Here is a 23,643-nt window from a genome sequence, read left to right as displayed (position 1 = left end):
TTAACTTCCAGACTCCATTGAATCTACACATATTCTGTATCACCAACTGAAACTATTCTGTATCACACACTAAAATCCAAGGCCATCTTGGGTAGTAAGTGACTGCATTGTATTTATATCTGTCTGTTTAACCTCTTCCGCCCCTAGCAGAAGTATTGGATCCAATATAGCGATGGCCATTTTCGCTATATTGGTGTCAGAAGTGGAATGAATGCAGCATCCATGTTGTCTATAGCACACATGGAACTAGAAGAAAAGTTAGATACATAGTATCTGCATTATTGTACAAAACACATTGAGTGCTAGAATCGGGGCGACTACAGTATCCACTCTTTCTAGGGCATCAGAAGAAAGGGTAAGTAAGGTATCTGATTTATGGCATAAGTCATATGGGTGCTAGACTTGAGGGTTACTACGGTATCCACATTGTCTAAATTGGCTTGGGCAGAATGGTAGATACAGTATTTGTTTTACTGGCCAGATTGCTTTGGATGTTGGAATTAAGGGCTGATACGGTAGCCGTATTTTCTAAAGTGTAAGGGGCGCTCCAAGAAAGGTTAAGTCAATATCTGCACTAACACATATAGTGCTAAGATTATGAGTGGATACAGTCTCTTATTGGTCTCCAGCACTTATTAACTTGTTGGGATTAAATATGGTGTTATTCCTACCAGAGCTACTAGCAAGTGTCAGCAATATTACTCCCACCATCATCTGATATAGTCATCAAGCTGGTTACGGGTCAATGTACTGCTCCTCTGCTGATACTCATCACTGATTTCCCAAAGGTTTCGGACATTCGCCCAGCACGAGAGCACTACTCTCATTCACCCCCACCCACCCCCCATTTTACTACATCTACAAGAATAATAGCTCAGAAATCATGACTTGTTTGATTATTTCTGAAGAAATAAAGGGTAACATATTTGTAGAATATCTCTGGTGAGTAGGTCGGTAGACTAATTCAGAAATATCTGTTTTGCTGAGAGACAGAGTTAGACATGGAAATCAAATAAAAGTATTCATTCATATCCGCATGCGTACTTGCCTAAGTGTGTATATCAGGGCCGTAGGAACAGTCGGGGTGGGGTTCCCCCAATAATTTGACTGATTATGAAAATTATCTTAGCAAATATTTTGAGAGCGAGTCAATTTAAGCTGATTTTCATAATGGGTTCGCCCATCCCCACAATCTGAAAATGCTTCCTACGGTCCTGCATTTGACTTTGAAAGACATTTCATATAGTTATTCATTAAGTTAAAGAAATTAATAGTGGTCCAACCCTTTTCTTCCAAATCTGATCCAAATATTAAAAAACAAAAATATTTGCAACACAGTTAAAGAACTTTAAAATGCACTATAAAATTGTATCAAAGGTATTTCTGTGTATCTTTTTATACATGCAATGTTAAGTAGTCATTGAAAACAATGTACAAGATAAGTTTCAACATGTTTACGCTTCAAAATTCCAATTTACTCATAGATATAGGCGTATTATCAATATTCCAGAAAATCGCGGTTTTAGATACAGTTTCCAGCTTTTTAGCCCAAATCATATTTTGCATGCTTAGGTTTTGGTAGATTTTTCACTTTAGACTCGGCACATGTTGTTGAATATGAAAACACAAAAACCATTTCTGTGCAATTTTTTTCCGTTTTTTGCATTTTTTACACTAGATTTACATTGGTCTCGCCATCTTTTTAACAAATATGCAGTAGCAAGAACCTAATGCAGCAAAGCTTTTCACTTGTTTTGCAGTCTTTGGTGTCGGCTATGAGATTATTTTGAACACTTTGCTTTGGTTAGGTCGTACCCCTTCACCAAATACGGCATGTCCTAGGAATATCACTTCTTCCAGGAGCATGTCACATTGGTTTAAAATGTACAAACTAAGAATTAGTGGGGAAATGTTAAAACAGGTAGATCTATCTACGTATGAACAAGTCCGTTGTCGAGCACGTCATTGTAATAAATACTCAGATTTTATGGAAACTATTGCAGGTTTAAAGCAGGGCGAGATTTGTTCACCATTACTATGGTCTATGTTTATGGATGGTTGGTTGGTTGGTTAGGATTAACGTCGAACCGACACATTTTATGTCATATGGCGACTTTCCAGCTTTGATGGTGGAGGAAGACCCCAGGTGCCCCTCCGTGCATTATTTCATCACGAGCGGGCACCCGGTAGAACCACTGACCTTCCGGAAGCCAGCTGGATGGCTTCCTCACATGAAGAATTCAACGCCCCGAGTGAAGCTCGAACCCTCATCGATGAGGGGCAAGTGATTTGAAGTCAGCGACCTTAACCACTCGTCCACGGAGGCCCCTCTTTGTTTATGGAAGACTTGGAACTATATACTGGGTGTAGGCCCGAAAGCTGTTTTAACTTTGGTGATGTTACTCTTATAATGTTTCTTAACGCAGATGATATGGTTCTGTTCGCTAATAATGTTGATGATTTACAACAAAGCCTTAATGATTTGTGTATATGTTATACCGTTGAATACGGACAAAACAAAAGTGATGGTCTTTAGACGTGGTGGAAGTGTTCGTAATAATGCAGTTTGGACATTTGATGGTAAAAGGATCGAAATAGTTTAAAGTTTTAATTATTTAGGTAATGTATTTGATTCTAATGATAATCTTAACCCAAATACGCCTGTTGGGAAATCTGTGAAAGCTTTGAATACTTTATTTTGTAATACCAGAGAATTTAGTTTTACACCTCGAAAGTATACTTTGAAATTTTGCAAAAAAATATTAAATGCAAAACTCTCTACAAGTTATGTTGGAATTTATGGGGAGGTAGGCCGCTTTCCATTGTATATAAATAAATTTGTCCTTATAGTTAAATATAAATATTGGTTTAAACTTATCAAAACAACATTATTTTACAAAATGTGCATTTTATGTTGAAAAATGATCTGGTTAGTGGCAATATAAACTGGATATCTAAAGTTAAAGATATGCTTACTACAAACGGCTTTGGTTATGTTTGGGATAATCCATATTATGTTGCCGAAAATGTATTTATTTCTAGCTTAAAACAGCGTCGTGTTGATAAGTTGATAATTTTATACAGAACTGGAAACACTGGTGTAAATGAATACAGTGTTCTATTTGTGTATAAGTATATTAAAGAAAACTTTGGTTATGAGGAATACTAAATGTGGTGCATAATCGTCTATATAGACAATTATTAACAAAGTTTTAGGCTTGTGCTCATAGACTTCGTATTGAAACAGAAAGATATGGTCGGTATAGAATTGATAGATTTGAAAGAACTTTTAAAATATGTAGAAATAATAACATAGAAGACGAATATCATTTTATAATTGTGTGTCCGAAATATAAAGCAATCAGATAGTAGATACTAGATATTATTTTCATCACCTTAGTATGCTAAATTTATACAACTTGTCACATCAACTAACTAAGTGCTAATATACTCGCATGTTATATACATTGTGCCTTGAAAATCAAAGAAAATTTCTTAAATGATAGAACATGAAATATTGTAATGCTTTAAAGCTGTGTAATTAATTAATTGTTACTCTCGTTTTGAATGTTTATTATTTGAATGTGGTTTTAACATTTGTTTAATAATATTATGGTGTTTTTTTTTATAACTGTTTAGGTTGATTGTCTTTTATCAAAGTAAATATTATTATATTATTTTAGTACACTTCTACTAATGTTGTAACTCAATAGCACTAGTAACTTTAAACACATAATACACGCAATTAAGAATACTTTTAACAGCTATCAATCTAAATTCTTTTTGCAAATTATTCAGTAGGATAATCTTTACTTTATTATTTACAATCTTATCCCATAGACACAGGTCCCGTTTTCACTAAAATGCATAAGTTTGTAAATAGCATGAAGAACATTAACATTATCTTTTAACTTTACTTTTGTAAATTTACGTAATTTAGTTAATAATATATTTGTTTTCGTGAAATCAGGACAGTCTATATAACATAGAGTTTACACTCTAAATAAAAATAATTTGAAAACAAATTATCTGTTTTGAAAACAAATTATCTGTTTGAAACATTATCTGTTGTAATTATTACATATTGATAGCGTTAGCTAGTTTTGTGGCATTATTTATTCATTTAAATGTTATGAATGTCTGTGTAATATCAATGACATACACCTTATATTTATTCTATTTTGTTTTATTATGAATATTGAACGCATTAGTCCTGTATGAATATGCACAGCGGTTTCATAAGTAGAAAGGAGGGATATTGCAGATTAGGCCGTGTATCAAAAACTATGGCTTATCGAAGTTGGATTATCGTTCAGTTTTCAACCTATTTCTTGCTGTTTGAAAGTGGTATGTTAACAATTTGCTTTAGTAATAACATCAGTTGTTGTTCTTAATGTTTCTATATACTTATAGCCTCCGCTTTTATTTGGCGTTGATGATATCTGTAAAAAATCGCCTGATTTTTCTAAAGATGTTTTTCATATTCAAAAATGAACATTCATAGCTATCTAATTTTATTTACAGAATTTTCAATGTTTCGTCTGTATTCCTCGTAAAGAAAGGCCCTTTTCCTACAGAAACAGAAAATCATATTTTAAAAAAGGGAGAGGTGTTTAATGGGAACGTTTTGCCTAATTTTGATATTTTCTCTTTCAGTTAAAACATTCTAAGTCATCATTTTTATCAACGAATCGTTAAGCTGATTATTTTTTTCATTTTGTTTTTGATAAACAAAAAATGCGAGTTTATTTCTGCATGGTTATACATTTAATATATAACAAGAAAAACATAGGAGCGTCAAATGGTCAAAGTGTATGCCGCTCATCTTTGGGGTCGTTGGTTCGAGCCCCACTGGGGTCACGGCAGCACCCTCTTACATGAGACCAGTTACTGATTTCCAGATAGGATTCAAGTGTGCTTCAAACAAGCTTTAGATTTTCATCACAGTCGGGCTAAAACTATTACTTTAATCCTAAGAAGATAATGATTCATTTAGGTTTTAATCACATTCATTAATATCTACTGAGAAAGCACGACGTGCCATGTCCTCTCGATTACACTCTTTAATCTAAATGTCATGATTTTGTTTCCGTGGCGGGGAAATTAAATACTCATGTATATCTTATTTACTAAAATAATGAAAATAACGCAATACTGCCCCGTACCACTGGATAACTGAAGTATTTTGAATATAGGACGTAATACCCTTATAAAACACTATATATATTTCGCAGTGCTACGTAATCAAACACCTTTATTTTTATTCACAAAGTGAGAGGTCAGTGTGATGGGACGGGACCGTTATTATTAACCGCAGGAACGTCGCCGCAGTACTTTACATCGCCTAATTACCAAAGCAACTACCCAGCGTAAGTATATTGAGGTTTCGATTTCAGGACGACCTTAATCTTTAAATGCAATGCAAATCATTATTTTGATGCAGCTTTGATGCAGTTATATTATCAGAACTTATCTATGTAATTGTGCTAACTTAAAGATAATATCATTAATGATGTAGTATACACTTATTAAATGACTGCTAGTCAATAGTCAAAACTATTGCCCGAGGTCCGAAGGTTTTATTACGTGATCTATAAAAAAAATTTTCACATTTGTATTCTTATTATTTTACTTATTAGCCCGGTTAACATAATTATATTGAATTAGCACAAACAATGGACCTCCCATTTTAAATGAGACACGTAATAAGTAAGAATCATGTTCTGAGCTTCCAAGAAGCCAATGGTAATATTTTATCTGCAATGATACTGAAGAAACTGCTATTTGTCTCTTTTCTGTTGCAAGGTATTATGGAAATATAAAAATGACACAGTTTTAGTGGTTGAGATTTCAAAACGTATGTATATACCTGTAGAATTTTCTACACGTATTAAAGATTACAACAACTAGGCGCTTGTTACAATACATTTCAATGGCAGATAAGCTTTAAAAACGCACGCTTCAAATGTTTAAAATATGTGGATGACAACTTGAATGAAGGAGTAGGCGCCAATATCTGAAATTAGTGATACGCTGGGATGCATTTTATAACCGTCGCATTTCTATTAGAATGCATTCATTTTCTCCTTATCAAACATATTTTCATTCTTCAAATCTTCTACAATGTATATTCCAGCTAGAAATTGCAATTGATATGAGACTTGTCTACATACATCTTATATTTCTGAATGATGTCCATTCGCTTTAATACTCATCTACAATTTAGATTATACGTCGGGGGATGGGGGTCGCAAAAGCGGCTGCCTGGATAGAAACATCAACTTAGTGATTATATTTAAAATCAATATTATATATTGTGTAGCTAAACTACATCTTAAATGAAAATATTAATTACCACATGTTTTTGTTTGACCATTCAATTTAGCAATGCTGATTGTTCATGGCGCATTGTAGCTCCAAGTGTGTATGAAAAGGTTATCATAAACATTGAAGATTTCGATTCAGAAAGTACGACTTCCGACTACATGGATCTGTATGATGGATGTAAGTTTTAACCTTGTCATCACACAATTTTTGTCTACGTGATATTTACATCATATTTACAAAAGACATAGGCAATGCAATCTTGGGCAGCGTAACATTATTAAAGTCGTAAATACTATTGTTTTAGATCAAGTATATCTCAGACTGGTAAATACTACAGCATATTATTTATACATTTAACTAACTACAACTCCCACATATGTTTATTCTTAATTCATTTGGAGGATTATAAAACAACGAGATGATCTGTATTTTAGACAATTAACGTGCGCATATAAAGTCAAAGCTGCGCACAAGTTTCAAATATCTGTTTTTAATGGATGAATTAGACTTTCCCAAACTAAGTTTTTTTATTGAATGCTTATACATGCATTTGTGTGATATAACGACAGTATGTATATCTGTTATTCCTTTTAGCGCAGAATCGGCAGATTAAACATCATGTGTAAAGTGCAAAATAGACTTACAAAGTTTGTTGAGATCAAATAATCTGCAATATTAATTTCTTCATACTGACACTGATAATTCCTCAGAAAATTTTTTTTTTCTCTCTAGGCTCATACAGAGGCAAGAGATATTGTAAATTTTTTTAGAAAGTGGTATCAGAGAGGATTGATTTTATGGCCAGGTGCTTTACATTTAATGACTCTAACGACTGATGCCAGTCTAAGTGCAAAAAATATTGTTTAAGAAAGCATAGACTTATTATATGCATGAAACAATTATGAATTTACAAAAGATTTAAGAAAAACACATTTGGTTAACAACGATATATGGATAAGTCTAACATAAGATATCTTAAATACAATGACAAGACTACAACATTTGAATTTCTTTTAGTTTTAACCTAGACAACCTTGAACTTATTCCAATACGGCGCAGCAAGGGACCCTCTTACATACAATAGTGGTTAAGGTTGCTGGCTTAGAATCACTTGCCCCTCACCAATGTGGGTTCGAGCCTCACTCGGGGTGTTGAATTCTTCATAGGATTAAGCCATTAAGCTGTTTTACGGAAGGTCGGTGGTTCTATCTCAGGTGCCCGCTCGTGATTAAATAATGCACGGAGGGGCACCTAGGGTCTTCCTCCACCATCAAAGCGGAAAGTCGCCATATGACCTATACTTGGGCCGGTGCGACGTTAAACCCAACACAAGAAATACACTACTATGTTGCACAAAACTAAATATAGTGGTCTAACACCGCTTAAAATAAACGAAGTTTACAGATGAACTCCATGTTTAAACTTCTTCAAAAATACAGATAAAAACTGAATAAAGTTAAAGTATAATCGCTATAAATCTGGTTTTTTTCCTTAATTTTGTTTAATTACATCGAGCAATCATAACTATTTGAAACTTGGATTCAAAAGAAGTTGTTTTTGTATCATTTCCACCTTAAGGGCGAATCGCTTGGGTGCTTGATTTCCGTTGGAATCGACAAAAACTTTCCTACTAGTACTGATACCCCGTTTAAGCCTATATAAGGACCTTCTGAGCAGATCCATGAGATGTTCGGCTGTCGTCTTGTTACAGCGTCAATTCAATAAATATAACAAAATAATAGTATTAACGCCTACTAGGATGCTTACAGTTGGTTTTCTGATTCCTGTACGTATAGAGCTCGCTGCAAGCATTGCGATTGCTAAGAGGTTCATTACAGACTTTCGTTAGGGCCATCGCCTTTAAATGTATTGATCTGAAATGCGATACTCGATAGTACGATGACGAAAACGCGATATCACGAAACTAAGATAACGAAACGCGACAACACGATGATGATAACGTAATACAACGATAAACGAAAACGCAACAGTACGATAGTACAATAATGACAATGCGATATACTATTGCGTTTTCACCATTGTAATATCGTGATATCGCGTTTTCGTTATCGTAGTATCGTTATTTCGCGATTTCATTATCGTACTATTGCGTTATCATCATCGTACTGTCGCGTTATCATCGTCGTACTGTCGCGATATCGCCATCGTACTGTTGTGTTATCACCATCGTACTGTCGCGTTGTCATCATCGTACTTAGACAGTACGATGATGATAACGCGATAGTACGATGATGATAACGCAATAGTACGAAAATGAAATTGCGAAATCACGATACTACGATAACGAAATGCGATATTACGATGGTGAAAACGCGATAGTACGATGGTGAAAAATATATCGCATTATCATAATCGTTCTACCGTATTACCGCGTTTTCGCTATCGTAGTAGCGCGTTATATCATCGTGTTGTCGCGTTTTCGTTATCTTAGTTTCGTTATTTCGCGTTTTGTATCATCATACTATCGAGTATCGCGTTTCAGATCAACACATCCAAAGGCAATGGCCCTAACGGAACTCCGTATTTCATGAAGGGCAAACTTCAAATATTGCATTATTGCTGTCCGCCTGATATTAAGACTTCTCTCTCGCATTAACAATTTTAAAAGAACGATTCGTATCTTCTTAGTTTTATTAAAAATATGATATCTCTTCTCGTTCAAAAAGGGATAAACTAATAATATTGATATTATAAACTCACACTGTCGTGACCCATCCGTGAAACATGAATAAAAAGAGCCAGGAAGAACCATGTTATCTCTAATGCATGGGCCATTTCATTGATCTCCCTATGTGTTGAGCAATATCACATGATGATAATTGAAAGATTACTGCAAGGTAACTATCTATAATGATAAGAAACAAATATAAGGATCTTTAGTTGTGTAATGTTTTGTTGTTGTTGTTGTTGTTGTTGATGATGATTCGCGGATGTAGAAATTATATCTTTGAAAACTCAAATGCTTGGGTTACAACAAAGAATTATCTTTTTAAAAAATGTATTCATCATTTCATTAACTGTTTAATGTGAATTCAATCAATATTATTCATTGTACGTTTCTATTGGTATAATTTAATCATTAGTAAAACTAATAAAATTTAAAGCGCACCATCTAAAGAAAATATTAGATGCAAAAAATAAACTTTTGACGTATCACAATTTTGATTTTAAGATGTACAAAAATTGCACAATATTCATTACACTTGAGATGGGGGATATATTCCGCACTTTTCCTTGTATGGGCATGCGTGCGATCATATAAGTTTTATTCTTATTTCGATAAGACTATGAGGGGTGACTCTGAGAGGTGAAAATACAGAACGATACAATTTTTACACAATTAAGCTCTACATGCTTAAAATATTATTCACAGATGCTTCACTTACATTGTAAATGTTTTACTTCACATACTGTACAAGCAATGGTAACACAAAAAGTCTTAGAATGGTCTGCTAGCTATAAACTTTTCATTGATTTACTGTTCAAAATGAGACGAGTTTTGAATAAGTGTATAATTCATACAAGTTTCACATTTACACACAGTAAGTTTGTACATTTCAAAATGTATATTTAAAGTTCTGTCATTACATGACATACTAAGAATCATGCAAGGAAATTAACACTTTCTGTACATCTAAAGAAGATAAAGGAGGCAAGTACTGGATGTTGAATATTTTGAATTCCCGGTGTTATTTTTATTGGTCTTTGATTCCAACAACTCAACTTACTGAAGTTTATCAGTTTATTTCAGTCTCTTTCATTTACTTGCTTACACTATAAAACACCACACATGATATATACAGTGCAGTCTGTAGAGCAACAGCCTTTGGGAGCTACAAATATTGACTGTTATCTAGAGTTGGTTGTTCTGGAGAGGTAAATTTGATGGTATATTTCAGCTTAGGTAAATTTAGATGATGTTGTTATAGAGAGGATTTTGCTTAACAGAGGGCCGCTCTAGAGAGGATGCACTGTACATACTAAAACATAAGTAAATGGGTATACAAATTCTAACTACAAGAGACTAGTACAGTTGATCTAAGTAGCACAAACTATGAGCTGGCCATTTACATAATATGACTAGTGTCGTGAAATAATATAAGATAATTGAAATAATTTAAGATAATTGAAATAATTTGAAATAATTAGAGGTAGTGGTAGGTGCGATAAGAAAAGAAAACGCGTATGTTTATGTTATTATATTAAAATTTTAAAATGAATATAATAAACAGCATGGATCCTGACCAGACTGCGCGGATGCGCAGGCTGGTCTGGATCCATGCTGGTCGCATACCCACTATGTTGGTTTTCCCATGGCACGGCTCAATTGTTAACATGAAAGGCTCTTTTTGAAAAGAAGCCGATAACCTTTTCTTCAAGATTACACTATATATCTATATCAGATATATTGATACAAATACATTTATGACCAGAGATTATAATAAGGAATTATTTATTATCAAAACCAAAATTGTTAAATCTTAGCTATTAATATAAAACATCTGTAGAAATGTAGGGCCCAGGGCCAGAGCGAAAAAGCGAGATTTCTAGTTTTGATACATTGTGTCACTGGCGCCAGAGGGAAAATGCGATATTTTGAACTCAACAAGCGAAAAACCACAACGCAAAATAGCGAGCTTTTTAACGCGCCGTCTGCATGTTCACATCATATTTTATTGCTCTCTGTTTCAAAGATACACACGATCGTACATACATTTTTAACACATAACAAAAAGCAAAAGGGTCCGGCTACGAGATATTATGTCTCCAACCACACAGTGGTGTGGGAGACATATTGATTTACTCAAGTTTGTATGTGTGTCTGTGTGTCTGTCACAAGTCTTGTCCGTTATCTAAGTTAAACATTTCTCATCCGATCTTCACCAAACCTCAACAAAATGTGTTTGATCATAAGACCTCGGCTAAGTTCGATAACTAGCAAAATCGGCCTAGGCACTTCGGAATTATGGCTCTTGTATTACCGAAATTCGGCCTTTTTACTCTTGTCCGCACTCTAAGTCAAACATTTCTAATCCGATCTTCTTCAAACTTAAACAAAAAGTGTTTGACCATAAGACCGCGGCCAAGTTTGATAAATAGCCAAATCGGCCTGGGCACTTCGGAATAATGGCCCTTGAATTACCGAAACTCTTGTCCGCACTCTAAGTTAAAGATTTCTCATCCGATCTTCACCATACTTGAACAAAATATGTTTGACAATAAGCCCTCGGCCAAGTTCGATAACTAGCCAAATCTGCCCATGCACTTAGGAAGTATGGCCCTTGAATTACCGAAAATCGGGCTTTTTTCTCTTGTCCACGCTCTAAGTCGAACATTTCTCATCCGATCTTCACCAAACTTGAAAAAAATGTGTTTGTCAATAAGTTCTCGGCCATGTTTGATAACTAGCCAAATCGGCCCAGGAATTATGGCCCTTGCATTACCCAATATCAGCCTTTTTACTCTTCAAAGGTATATTTGTAGTGAGTAAACAGTTAATAAAGACTGACTTACTATTTAGATGGTTAGGCAGTTGTGGGAGACATGCGCTTTTCTCAAAAGCAGCTCTAGTTTCAACATCAGCTTACAGCTCTTCTAATAGAAAGAATTTTATACTCTGCTAAACAGTTTTAATGTGAGCAAATTATTTGAGAGAGAAAAAAAAACAACAGACAAAAAAAATACAATAACACAAGAGGAAAAAATGCATATTAAAGAATACATTTCTGTAATGGAAATACTATATTGTTTCTTGAAGCTGTCTCTGCATCCCGACCGTACCAAAAGAAACCCATGTTTGCTATAAATCCATACTTTGTTCAAGCAAAAAAGAACATAAGTTGACAATTTCTTTCATAACAAAATGTAAATAAAAGTTAATAAATAGAAATAAAAAAGAAAGCTAGATTAGGTTATTGAATTTATTGTACTACTTAAACCGATTTAAATGTTGAGTAAAAGCTTGAACTGCTAAAAATATACTATTTTCATCTTTTGTTTGTTTTTCTTTTTCAAAGAGTAATATATTTGTGTTGTAAGTGTTCTTTTGTTCCAATCCCTTTCTTATTTGTGTAATATATGTATACTTTTAAAATTCTGATTGGTGTTGAATACGAAATAAATATATTTAAACTAAAGGGTGAAATTTGTCTTGTTAATTGAAAAAATAAGTCTTTCCTCAGAGAATCTTTTACAAGTAAAGAAAGAATGGCCTGCATATTCTTCTCCATTTCCGCATTCAAAAAAAGCGTCATTTCGCAAGTAATTATAATTGTAAAAATCGTAGTTATTAAAGATTCTTAAGCGCCAGTAAGCAAATACTTGGGTACCATTGAGGGCTTAAATAATTCTTTCGATTCTGCCTTAAACGTGTTTAGGGAGGGTGATTATCTAACTGAAGGTTCTAATTCATATCATAATTAAACTGATGATGGTAAACAGACTTTGAGAACATTTCTGTACGGCGTTCTGAGATCACAAGGTTGTCATTACTACGAAAATCACATGGCACTGTTTCATTTACTATAAGTGTGATAAGGTCATTTAAGTAGACTGGTAGTGTTATAAGTTGTTACAGAATGTATATTTTATACAGGAAGGCGACAAAGCAAAATAGTTCTAGCGAGATTTTTAAAGTCTTGCCTTTTCGCCTTGTCGCTTTGTCGCCCGGGACAAAGCGAGAAGGCCTCAACCCGCCAAAAGAAAAAAATGCATGTTCACACTGTATGATGTAACGTATGGAATTTCTTTGTTAATACTCTATAACTATTTTATATTGTACGAACTGTATGTTTGCCATATTCATAATTATTGTATATTACCCAAGGCAGATAACTGCCAACGTGACTTGACTTTGACATAAACAATGCTTAGCCTAGTAATATTAGTAAGACAGTGCAAAATGCAGTTCCGTTCTTGAGCGTACTATGTGCAAAGCACCAATACTCTTATCTTAATGTTAGTAGTTTTTTAGTCGGAGATGCATGTGCTCGACTTCGCATTAAATCTAATATTTTAATACTTTAACAGATAACTCTTCAGCGACCCTCGTTATCCGGATGGCTGTGACAAATAGAAAGACTGTAAATGCGTTTGTTAGCAGCAGTGACGTGTTGTATATAACATTCGTATCCGATTATTCTATTCAGTATTCGGGTTTCCAAATTCTTTACTTTTCAAATAACACAGGTAAGTAAAAAATGTGTTCCTCTTCAAACAATACAGATAAGTATTCGGACATAAAAAAATAACTACGACAACTTTCAGCGGCTCGGCTCAGATTATCAAGCAATGAAGCCATTAATCAGGCTGGCAGTTCTACCCTTCTAAGATAAAAACTTTAGAGGTGCTTTCGATCTTTTAAACATCACAAGCAAACATGTCGTCATTTTGCCCGAATCATTATTAGAATAATACATGATTTAAACATATTTTATTCCTTCCTTTTTGTGACAACATATACAATGTACATATACAGAAAATATACAAAACATTCTAAGAAAGGTAAAAGGGTTGGACCACAAGTTCATATAACATTAGTAGTTCGGTCAGCCCCCGACAATACAAAAGATCATTACAAATGAATTTTTAAGGTTGGTTGTTGGCATGTAATTTACTTATTCCACAGTAAATCTTAGGTCCGGATCAAGGGGTCTAAAGGTACTCTGTCAAACCAATTTTGATATTATGATTGATTTCATTCTATGCTACCAACAATGAAGTATGTAAAGAGATGTCTCATGGCGGTAACATATGGTGCAGGAGAGCATTGACATTGTCTGGCTAGTGGTATCTAATAAGCTCTGTGTTATATTTACTTGAATTATTTGATGTACTTAAAAGGGATACCGATAATTTATGATACCTGTTCTATTCAATATTTTGAAATATTCTTGTATAAGTTATACCATGCATAACAATCCCACTTTCCGAGTATATGTACTCTTAATTGATAAACGAGTCGTATTGGGATTCCAATCTGTCAGTATTTAGTGTTCAAGTCTCTTCATTGTCTACATGACGATATAAGACGGAAGTCAATGCTTGTGTATGAATTCCGGGTAAAAATACTGTATCATATCATTAAAGCAGCCAGAATTCTCATGAATATTAAAACCTAGTAATTTATATGCATACAGCCAGCCAACCGGCATGTGATGAAATTCTAGATGTATCGTCACAAGAGCAAGTTTTGATGTCACCAAATCTACCTGATCCGTATGACGCGTGAGCAGAATCTTTACTTATTTTCTTGGGTGGGGGTGGTGTGTGTGTGTGGGGGGGGGGGGGGGGGGGGTGGAGAATAGTGAAAAATGTTCATGGCACAACATCTTTAAATTTCAAATTGACATATATTAACATTTTTATTAGTGGACGAATTATTAAATCCATTCAACTTTGGACAAAGTAAGAAAAAAACCTTTTATCTAATATGAAATGTAGACACATGATCAGCTGTTGTATTGTGCAATATTATTGAATAGTATATTATGTTGAACTGCTTTATGTACAAAACTTTCAGATATTTTTTTTTTTTTTTTTTTTTTTTGAGAAATCCGATACCAGGTTCGCATCGAATTGTTACACTAAAGTTTTTGTATTGGCGGATCGATTTAGTTTATTTCATAACCTTTCTCACTTATCTTTGAAAGCACTATTTTGTATATAAGAGGAATATTGTATAAATAATATTTTTCTATTTTTCTTTAAAACGGGTATATAAAAAGTGTCATATCTTGTTTAATGTCTTCTTTTCAGGGTTCATTCCTGTTCATGGTCATTTTCATCGACCACTGGTATATTGTTTCAAATAAAATTTCTGGATATGGGAGATTGTGGTCAGAGTCACTTGAGATTCTATGATGGTAGGTAAAATTTAGCACAGTCTTCTTTGTCATTTCATGTGGTCACTTTATGTATAAATATGATAAGAGATTAATGTAAGCGACTCATATTTTGGATAATGAAAAAGAAGTCCAGTAATTTTTGAAAAATCTTAATCTTTGAACTTACTGACATATCAGAATTTGAAACGAATTTCTGTAAAGTAGACGATCCGTGCATGATATAACTGACCAACATAACAGCCGTTATATGATAAAATGTTGACCCTTGTACATTTTATATCGAATTGTACTTATTTTACCTCAATCATTCATGAGCCACTTTTATTTATTTACTGGAATTGAATCTTTTCTACATGTAATGCGTGAAGTCGATTGGAAGAATAGTTTAAAAATAGTGAGTGAAATCTTTCTTGACACAGAGGATTTTCAAGAATAGATCAATATTACAATCAAAATAACAAGGACAAAGATGAAGAAAATTAATCCAAATGAGCCGCACCATGAATTAACCAACATAGTGTATTTGCGACCATCATGGATCCATACCACCCTTCGTATCTGCGCAGTCTGGTCAGGATCCATGCTAACGGTTTCTCTAATTGCCATAGGCTTTGAAAGCGAACAGCATGGATCCTCACCAGAATGTGTGGATGCGCAGGCTGGTCTGGATCCATGCTGGTCGCAAACGCAGGATGTTGGTTTTCTCATGGCGCGGCTCATATATATGAATGTGTTAACAAAAAGCGTTACCGTGAAAATTAGTCAAATTAAAACAAGAACGAAAACTTAGGACATAGTAAGATGCGGCCTTTGAGGTGTCTGTGATAAGAAAACTATATGTGGGGACCTTAATCACAAATCCTCACTCTTAAATTACTACACATAGGTCCAAAGTTATAGGACAGTGTATATAAATAATATCTTTGCTGAGCGAATTCCTTACATATATCATTGTAACAAAATGCACGACATGAAAAAATGCTCGTGTCAAATATGCAAAATAAAACCTGAAAAATTAAATACAAAAATGTCAAGTTTCATCATTTTGGTGTAGAGATTAAAGTACTACGCTAGCTTGCTGGTTCGAACCCCGCTAAACTTCGAACGTCATAATTATGATCTTTATATGTTGTAGGTAATTCAACGGACGACAATCAGTTAGCCACTGAATGTTCCACGGCGTTAACATATGAGTTTGACAACATAATCACAACAGGTTTTGTCGGCCATATTGCATGGACAGTTACCAGCCCATCGTCGGATTATTATGGTTTTATGCTTGTTTACAGGACAAATGTCGGTAAAAACTTTTTAAAAGTAATACTTTATATTGCTGAAGGTATAATGTTTAAAGTTAAATGATCAATATATATCTATTACATTCATCAAACCAGGCATTGATATGTTCAATATTCCTTTTCAATATTTATTATATATGTCTTATATATTGGTGGTATAACTTCTCTCACTTGTAAGCGCTGCTCCTTTCTTACGTCCGTTTTGAACAAAAATACCCGGGCGTTTTATGTGATTACGAATGCGTCTGTCCGTCCGCCCGTCGAACTTCGTGTGCGGCGCATAACTCAATAACCATTCAATATGTTGACTTAAAATTTGGAATATTGGTAGATTGCGATGAGATGATGTGCGGAGCACATGAACCAGATTGGTGTGTGGCAAATAGAACTCAAAGGTCAATTTTGACTTTCATATTTCGTGTCCGGAGCATAATTTAATATCTACTCTAAGTATTGACTTTAAAATTTACATACAGGTAGGTAGCAATGAGGTGATGCGCAGAACACAAGAACCATTTTGGTAGGCCAAAGGTCAAGGAAGTTGAGTTGCCCTTCATATTTTATGCCCGGAGCATAACTTGATAGCCATTCAGGTTGTTTCAAATATGTACGTAGCAATGAGACAGTTTGCAGAGTGCATGACCTAGGTCTGTAGAACAAAGGTCAAAGTCATAGGAAGGTTCAATCTGTCTGTCCAATTTTGTTTCTATAACATGACTTGATAACCATTCAAGACTTGGTATATAAATAGGTAGCGATGAGGTATGAGATAATGTGCATGGCGTATGAACTTGGTCAAAGGTCAAGGTCAAAAGCTGAGTTCGAGTCTGTCCTTTGTATTTTGTGTCCAGTGGATAATTTCAAAATTGTTTAAGATATTGACTTTAAACTCGGAATACAGGTGAGTGGTGATGAGGTGATTTAAGTGTAGCAGTCAACATTACCCCTGCCCACTCCTTCCACCCCCATAACTCCAACAAATGTATCACTTTTTTTTTTGTTTTTTTTTTTGTCTTAGTATTCAAGCGCATGAACTAGATTTGTATGTCAAGGGTGTGGTTTACAGAAAGGTCAAATGTATCTATCATGTTTTGTTTCCAGAGCATAACTTAATAAACAAAGTATTGACTTAGAACTTGGCATGTAGGTAGTTGGCAATGTCAAAAAATTGAGTCAAAGGTGTCCATTTTGTTTTGTGTCTAGAAATCAACTTCAAAGCTATTCAATTAATTGACTTTAAACTTGGAGAAAGGTAGATGGTGATTAAGTGGTTTGAGGAGTGCAGCAATCTAGATTACCTACGCAACCACATCCACCACACACACTTATTAACATCCCCCATTTCACTTTCACTTAGTACTCCACCACAGCTGCCTCGTAAAAATCGCAATCTTCCAACTACTGCCGAATTACAGCCCTCTCTCACACACATCGTATGACTTTTTTCATTAAATCTCCCTCCTCCTCCTCCTTCTCCTCTGATCTAGAACTTTGGGTGCATTCTGTCCTGCTTTGTGGAGCTCCATTTTTCTTCCCTCGCCGTTTTACCACCGTCCCTATTTATATCTATCTAATGATCATACTGCATCTTGTTTATAGGTTTTTGAAGTTCTCCATAAGTCACAAATACAAATTTTCACTGTAGTTTCTATTTGAGGTTGGCCTGCTTTGCAATATGTGACTGTGGCTGTAGGTAATGTTGGACGTAAGTAAAGGTGGACGGATAGCTCAGTGGTTTGCACACTGGCCTTCCAATTCTGAGGTCGGGGTTCGATCCCCGGCAGCTACTCGGGAATTTTCAGAAACGCTTTTCAGTGTTTCCCACCTAACTAGAGGTGTACTGGTCAGGAACCCAGGCAATCCTTGCGTGTATCAGTGCTTTACACTGGGAACGTTAAAGAACCAGGTTGTCTATTCGCAATGAGCTAGGCTAAGTTAGCCGGACTAGCCTGTATCTGATTTCTGATCTCTCTGTCGTGGGGGCTTTGTCTCACTCTGTCCCTCTGGTCAGATCGCACTGTGTCTGTACTAGTAGAGGATGAATTATGCGCCCTGTGTAGCTGCATTTGAACTATGTAAAGCGCCTTTGAACGTGAAATTGATCATGAAAAGGGCGCTATATAAATCTGGTATAATAATAATAATAATGTTCCAAATGCTTCCAGTGTCTCTGTAACATTTTTGTAACTTTTATTATTAAGTTTAATTATAACATGTACGGCAAGGCTGTAACAACTACCGTGGAATGTTACAATAACGAGAAAAAGAGCAACTTAACCGAATGCTGGTAAACATATCAGGATATATATTACTTTTCCATAATGCAGGTATTAAAATAACACATGGGTCATCAGTCGAATTCGATGTGACCAAGCTTTGGATCATTGAATTTATTCATTTGAAGTCGTTGCTAGAGGGCGTGAGGCTTGTTGCACATTTCATTACCTCTCATGAACAGACTTAATCAAACCGAGTCAGCTATTATTTTGTTTTGTTATGTGCAACAAATGGATCTTTTTATAGATTTTATTATTTCTTAAAGTTCCATTATTTTTTCTAAAGTCATTACAGCTGATTCTGCTTTCTATTTCAGTTACAACGACAAGTATTTCTACCACTACTATTACTACGACCACTCCTTCTCCTACTACTACCACTTCAACTACCACTACTTCTACTACTACAACAACAGTTTCTACAACGACCATGACGCCTGGTGTATCTGATAACTGTGCCGATTCAGGGGCGTACATAATGTTTAAACCAAGCTGCACTTGGGCGTTTACCGTTTCTTTTTTTAGCCTAATCTTGTTACTCACAATTCTGTGCGATTAATAGCAATCTGCCCATATTTTGTCACCTGTCGCTATGTTAGAATATAACCTTAAGCCATGTATTGGACAAACCTTCTAACCAGACTTCGTTGTTTAACGTTTTAGTGAACCAAATTATTTGAAATTTTACTTAGAACAATATTATGTTACATGTAGCATTTTGAAAAATTTATGTCTACGTTTTACAATTTCGTGTACGACCAGAAAATACTGACGCTTTGGCGTGTAGAAAGTTGCAAATTCTGAATTTTGGAATTTTTTAAAGGCGACAGAAGTATACATTTACTAAAAGTGTATAGTTTTAAACAATTATTGCTATAAATATTAGCAAAATATTTGGAATAGCGGCACAGTAGAATTGGATCCTTGACATTTTAGAATTATTACCCTTTTAATACTTCATGTTAAAATATTGGTAGATGTTTTACATTTGGAAGTTAACGTTGATAATCAACGCTAATTTCAATCTTAGTACGTGACGGACCCCTGTTACAGTGGAAATTAATTAGATTTAGCCTTTAGCCTGCTGTCGGCAAGTGATTCTGTGATTCTGTCTTTGCGACCAGTGCAGACCAAGATCAGCCTGCACATCCATGCAGTCTGATTATGGGCTGCCAGTTCGCAATTCAGTCAGTAAATCTTTAGTGAACAGCCCTTCAAATGATAAATAGTATTGCCCAAATTGAATAATGGACCATTTTGAAAGTTCAGCTGGCTAAAGGTTAAAATACTTGGTACTTAAGAACCAAAATAATGTGTCACATGGACTTACTTCGTAAAATGAACATAGAAAAATAAATAAAGAAAATGTCTCCTTCTTTTGAAGATAACACGTTTTCCAGGTAACGGCTATTGTGGTCACAGTTTCAAAGCTTTGTCTAAAATTTGTCGTTGATAGTGTTGGAGCCTAATGTTAATCCAATACGATGGTTCAGCAAAGTTATAATTTGAGCAGATTGTTGCAACACGTTCATGAGTGATTATTAGATTACAACTTTCAAATTTTCTAATGTAGTAATATTTGGGAAAGTGTAGAAAATACATCGGATTATGGGCTAAGTGTGATAGCATTTGATAGGTAATTAGAGCTACTTGATTTGATTTGAAATTAAGTGGTAAAGAAGCTGAACAACTCGAGAAATATTTAGACTTTACACAGCATTAACACTTTCCGGATGAGGCTTTTTTACTTTTTCATTATCATTACGTGATGTAAATAGTATTAATCATTCTATACAACGGGTGCAAAAACACTTGGAAATGTTTATAAAAATGGCCCGTGCTGTTCCATTGATAACAAATATTCAACAGACACTGTTAGTAATAAATTCAATTTGTTTATTTATAGGTATCATGACGCTTCTTTTTTCATACATAATATTATGTAATGTGTCATAATAAATATAAAAAAAAATATTAGTCAATAAAAACACAATATGTTAAAAAATTTGACTTTCATAGCCAAATTTAGTATCAAAATGATTGTCTTGATTTCAGGATTATGTTTTTCATAATTTCAATATTCAATTCTGAACTTTGTTCCAAAGATCTTAAAACTCACAAAAAATTCTTATATATTTTGTTAAAACATTGTCTGGTATGTAAGGCAGCTTTTTAGTCCTGGAATGTTGTTACTATCTTATGGCTTCCATTAGCACCTTTAATTCTGTTAAGGATGTTTGTCTTTAGAATAGGCTTTCAGCTTTGTATAAGTTGATAAGTTATCGCCTTGTTAGGTATTAAGTTAAATTGGTGTAAATACCTTCAAACCAAGAAGTTCTCGAATTCTCTGGCACCTCCCACTCTGTACCATGTAATTAAATCAGTCCAATAATATTTTACTATTTGTTTCAAAGAACCAATCATCTATGAAAATGATAAGTAACATTTTGATTGGTTTTTTAGTTTTTTTTAAGTTTGAGTTGTGGCACTCTATTTTTGAAGAGAGTTGATTCTGGACCTCCAGACATTTAAAACGTGAAGAGAGTTTTTATTCTGGACCTCCAGAGAGTTTACATGTAAAAATAATTAATGTTGGACCTCCAACGAGTCAACACATACAAAGTACAGATTAAGTTAATTTTGGTTTTCCAAAGTCTCAAGCTAAACTTTATGAATCTTATATGTTCTGGACCTCCAGATCGTGGATTACAAGTGATTTATTGAGGACTTCCTCCTTAGTGTTTAGAACTGTAATATATTATGTTTTTAAAGAATCAGGATTTCCTGTGGACATAGTGATAAATAAAAGATCAACACAAATGTGTCTACTTCTTGCATCCCACACGGCCACAAGTGAAAGGGCCCCTCGTTCCCCAGTAAAACCCTTTCATTATATAGGTATTAACACTGAGTGATTTCTTTGATAAAATATTTACAAATAGTAAAAGACTGTTTTCTGTAAACAAATTTTTTTCATTTAGGAAAACTTTTCTTTTGATAAAAAAAACTAGATGAAGTTAAATTGTTGTTTTATATATGATTAAATAAGTAAAAACTAATGTAAATGAAATTAAGAAATAAAATAAAAAGGTTATTTGGATTGTACTTGGTAGAAATATACTAGGAATCGTAATTTAACTTAAATGTAGTACTTAGTTGTAAGCATAACAAAATAAAATCTATTCATCTTATTATTATGGTATTGTATAACAAATTGTTCGTGATTTTTATTTTATTTGTTTACTTTGCAGGAAGAGTGTAATTGGTATTTATCTTTATTTCCTCTTTTCGAGGTAACTTTCTCCGTGACAAAAATACTGTACAATTTTAGGACTTGTAAAATTTCAAATTACCGACTTATAGTAAAGAAGAGATAACTACTAGAAACAAACGACAGTAATACTGTTGGAGAAATCGTCAAGAAACCCATATTCGCAAAATAAAGAACAAAATATTTTGACAGATACATGTAATATCGAAAAATAGAGCTTATTCAGTTTCAGCTGCCAATGCTTTTATAACAGCGTAGATATATAACAGTCATTCTCTATCCTAACACACTGCAAAAGATCAAATATTAACTTTAAAATCGCTGTTCTTTCAAATACATCGCTCAAAATGACAAGAAAAGCACATCTATAACATATAGATCTTTATAACAATATGTTCAAAACCATGTCATATCAAGGTCTCGGTAAGACATTGAAAGGCTTTTATATGCTCTTTTCAATACTTGTCAATGATGAGATAACGTCCTATTTGATAAACGAATGTTGTCTGCGACATTCAAATCCTTTTCCCCGGGGAACTTCACTTGTCGCGATTCTGGGAGTAAAGCATGAATAATGAACGGACAATCGATTCAATTCTCAGTTCTCTGAACGACTTGTTCGAAAGATCATTACTTTTCACATGGAGCAGACGATCATATCAAAATTAAAGTGTTAACAAGTACATCAAATAATGTTACTGAGAATATGCAAATCAAATTGACGCCTTTTTTCTTGACTGGAATATCTTTACTTTGTTTGTGTGTCGTTAGAAATCAGAAAATAAAATTTGTAAACAGATCCTTTGGATGCAAAGAATGCAACTAAGAAGAACAATAGCAGTCTCGGTTTGACTGAGTCTGTTCATGAGAGGTAATGAAATGTGCAGCACCTCTCACGCCTCCTAACACCGGCTTGAACTCTATTACACATATGCTGAATGGACTCCATGATCCCAAAGTAATACCAAAATAACTAAATTGCTAAATGTTTTCTGTTTGATATAAGTGCTAATGTGGTAAATAACAGTGTATCTTAAAGGCAACTGTACATACTATGGAAGGTCAGAGCATGGCAAAGATAGTTTTACTGTAAAACAAGAAATAGATACATTTGTAATATGGTCACTCTATAAAATCTCTTTCTTATCCTGGAGATGCGCTTTTACTGATTACAGCAGCAGAATTCGAGTATTAAAGATTCAGTTTTGAATATTTGCCTCATTTAATTTTTTATTATTCTTACGATTTTTTTCTTATTAGATACTTGACATATTGTATATCCTTACACAGATTAAGGTAGTTCAGCGCGTTTGATAAACCGGAAGTAATGGCGTAATCTGGATTCGGCGAACGGAAATGAAAATCATTGTATGAATCGACCGCAACTCGCGCGTACATTTTTTACAATGGCACTGTTACGAGATATAATGTGGTGAAAAAAAATGTATAGGTCCGTGAGCTTTCTTTTGAGATAGTCGACTATAGTTAAAGTGAACCGCACATTTCAACATCATTTCGAATTATTTAACGTATCAGATGCTTTTATACATGTATCATATTATAACTTTAAACATAGTACGAGGTTCATTTACAAGTGTGAGAAG

The 23,643-nt window shown here is 34.3% G+C and overlaps 1 protein-coding gene across 1 annotated transcript; it reads left to right on the top strand.

The window, feature by feature from the left end:
* The first annotated feature begins 6,384 nt into the window (after positions 1-6,384).
* Positions 6,385-21,577, top strand: LOC128557450 (dorsal-ventral patterning tolloid-like protein 1). The gene is made up of 6 exons (XM_053544829.1): positions 6,385-6,504; positions 13,378-13,536; positions 14,487-14,574; positions 15,106-15,212; positions 16,330-16,494; positions 19,086-21,577. The coding sequence occupies exons 1-6, from the start codon at positions 6,486-6,488 to the stop codon at positions 19,325-19,327; spliced, it is 780 nt and encodes a 259-aa protein (XP_053400804.1). The 5' UTR covers positions 6,385-6,485; the 3' UTR covers positions 19,328-21,577.
* The last annotated feature ends 2,066 nt before the right edge of the window (positions 21,578-23,643 follow it).

The sequence above is a fragment of the Mercenaria mercenaria genome, chromosome 1 (genome assembly GCF_021730395.1).
Source record: "Mercenaria mercenaria strain notata chromosome 1, MADL_Memer_1, whole genome shotgun sequence".
NCBI classification, from domain to species: domain Eukaryota; kingdom Metazoa; phylum Mollusca; class Bivalvia; order Venerida; family Veneridae; genus Mercenaria; species Mercenaria mercenaria.
This window is presented reverse-complemented; position numbering and strand designations above follow the sequence as displayed.

What these genes read in the sequence shown, in the direction of transcription:
- LOC128557450 (XM_053544829.1), top strand. An exon ending in TTACTTTTCAAATAACACAG is followed by an intron (nt 13,537 to 14,486) that starts GTAAGTAAAAAA and finishes ATATGCATACAG; the next exon opens with CCAGCCAACCGGCATGTGAT. An exon ending in TGTTTACAGGACAAATGTCG is followed by an intron (nt 16,495 to 19,085) that starts GTAAAAACTTTT and finishes TTTCTATTTCAG; the next exon opens with TTACAACGACAAGTATTTCT.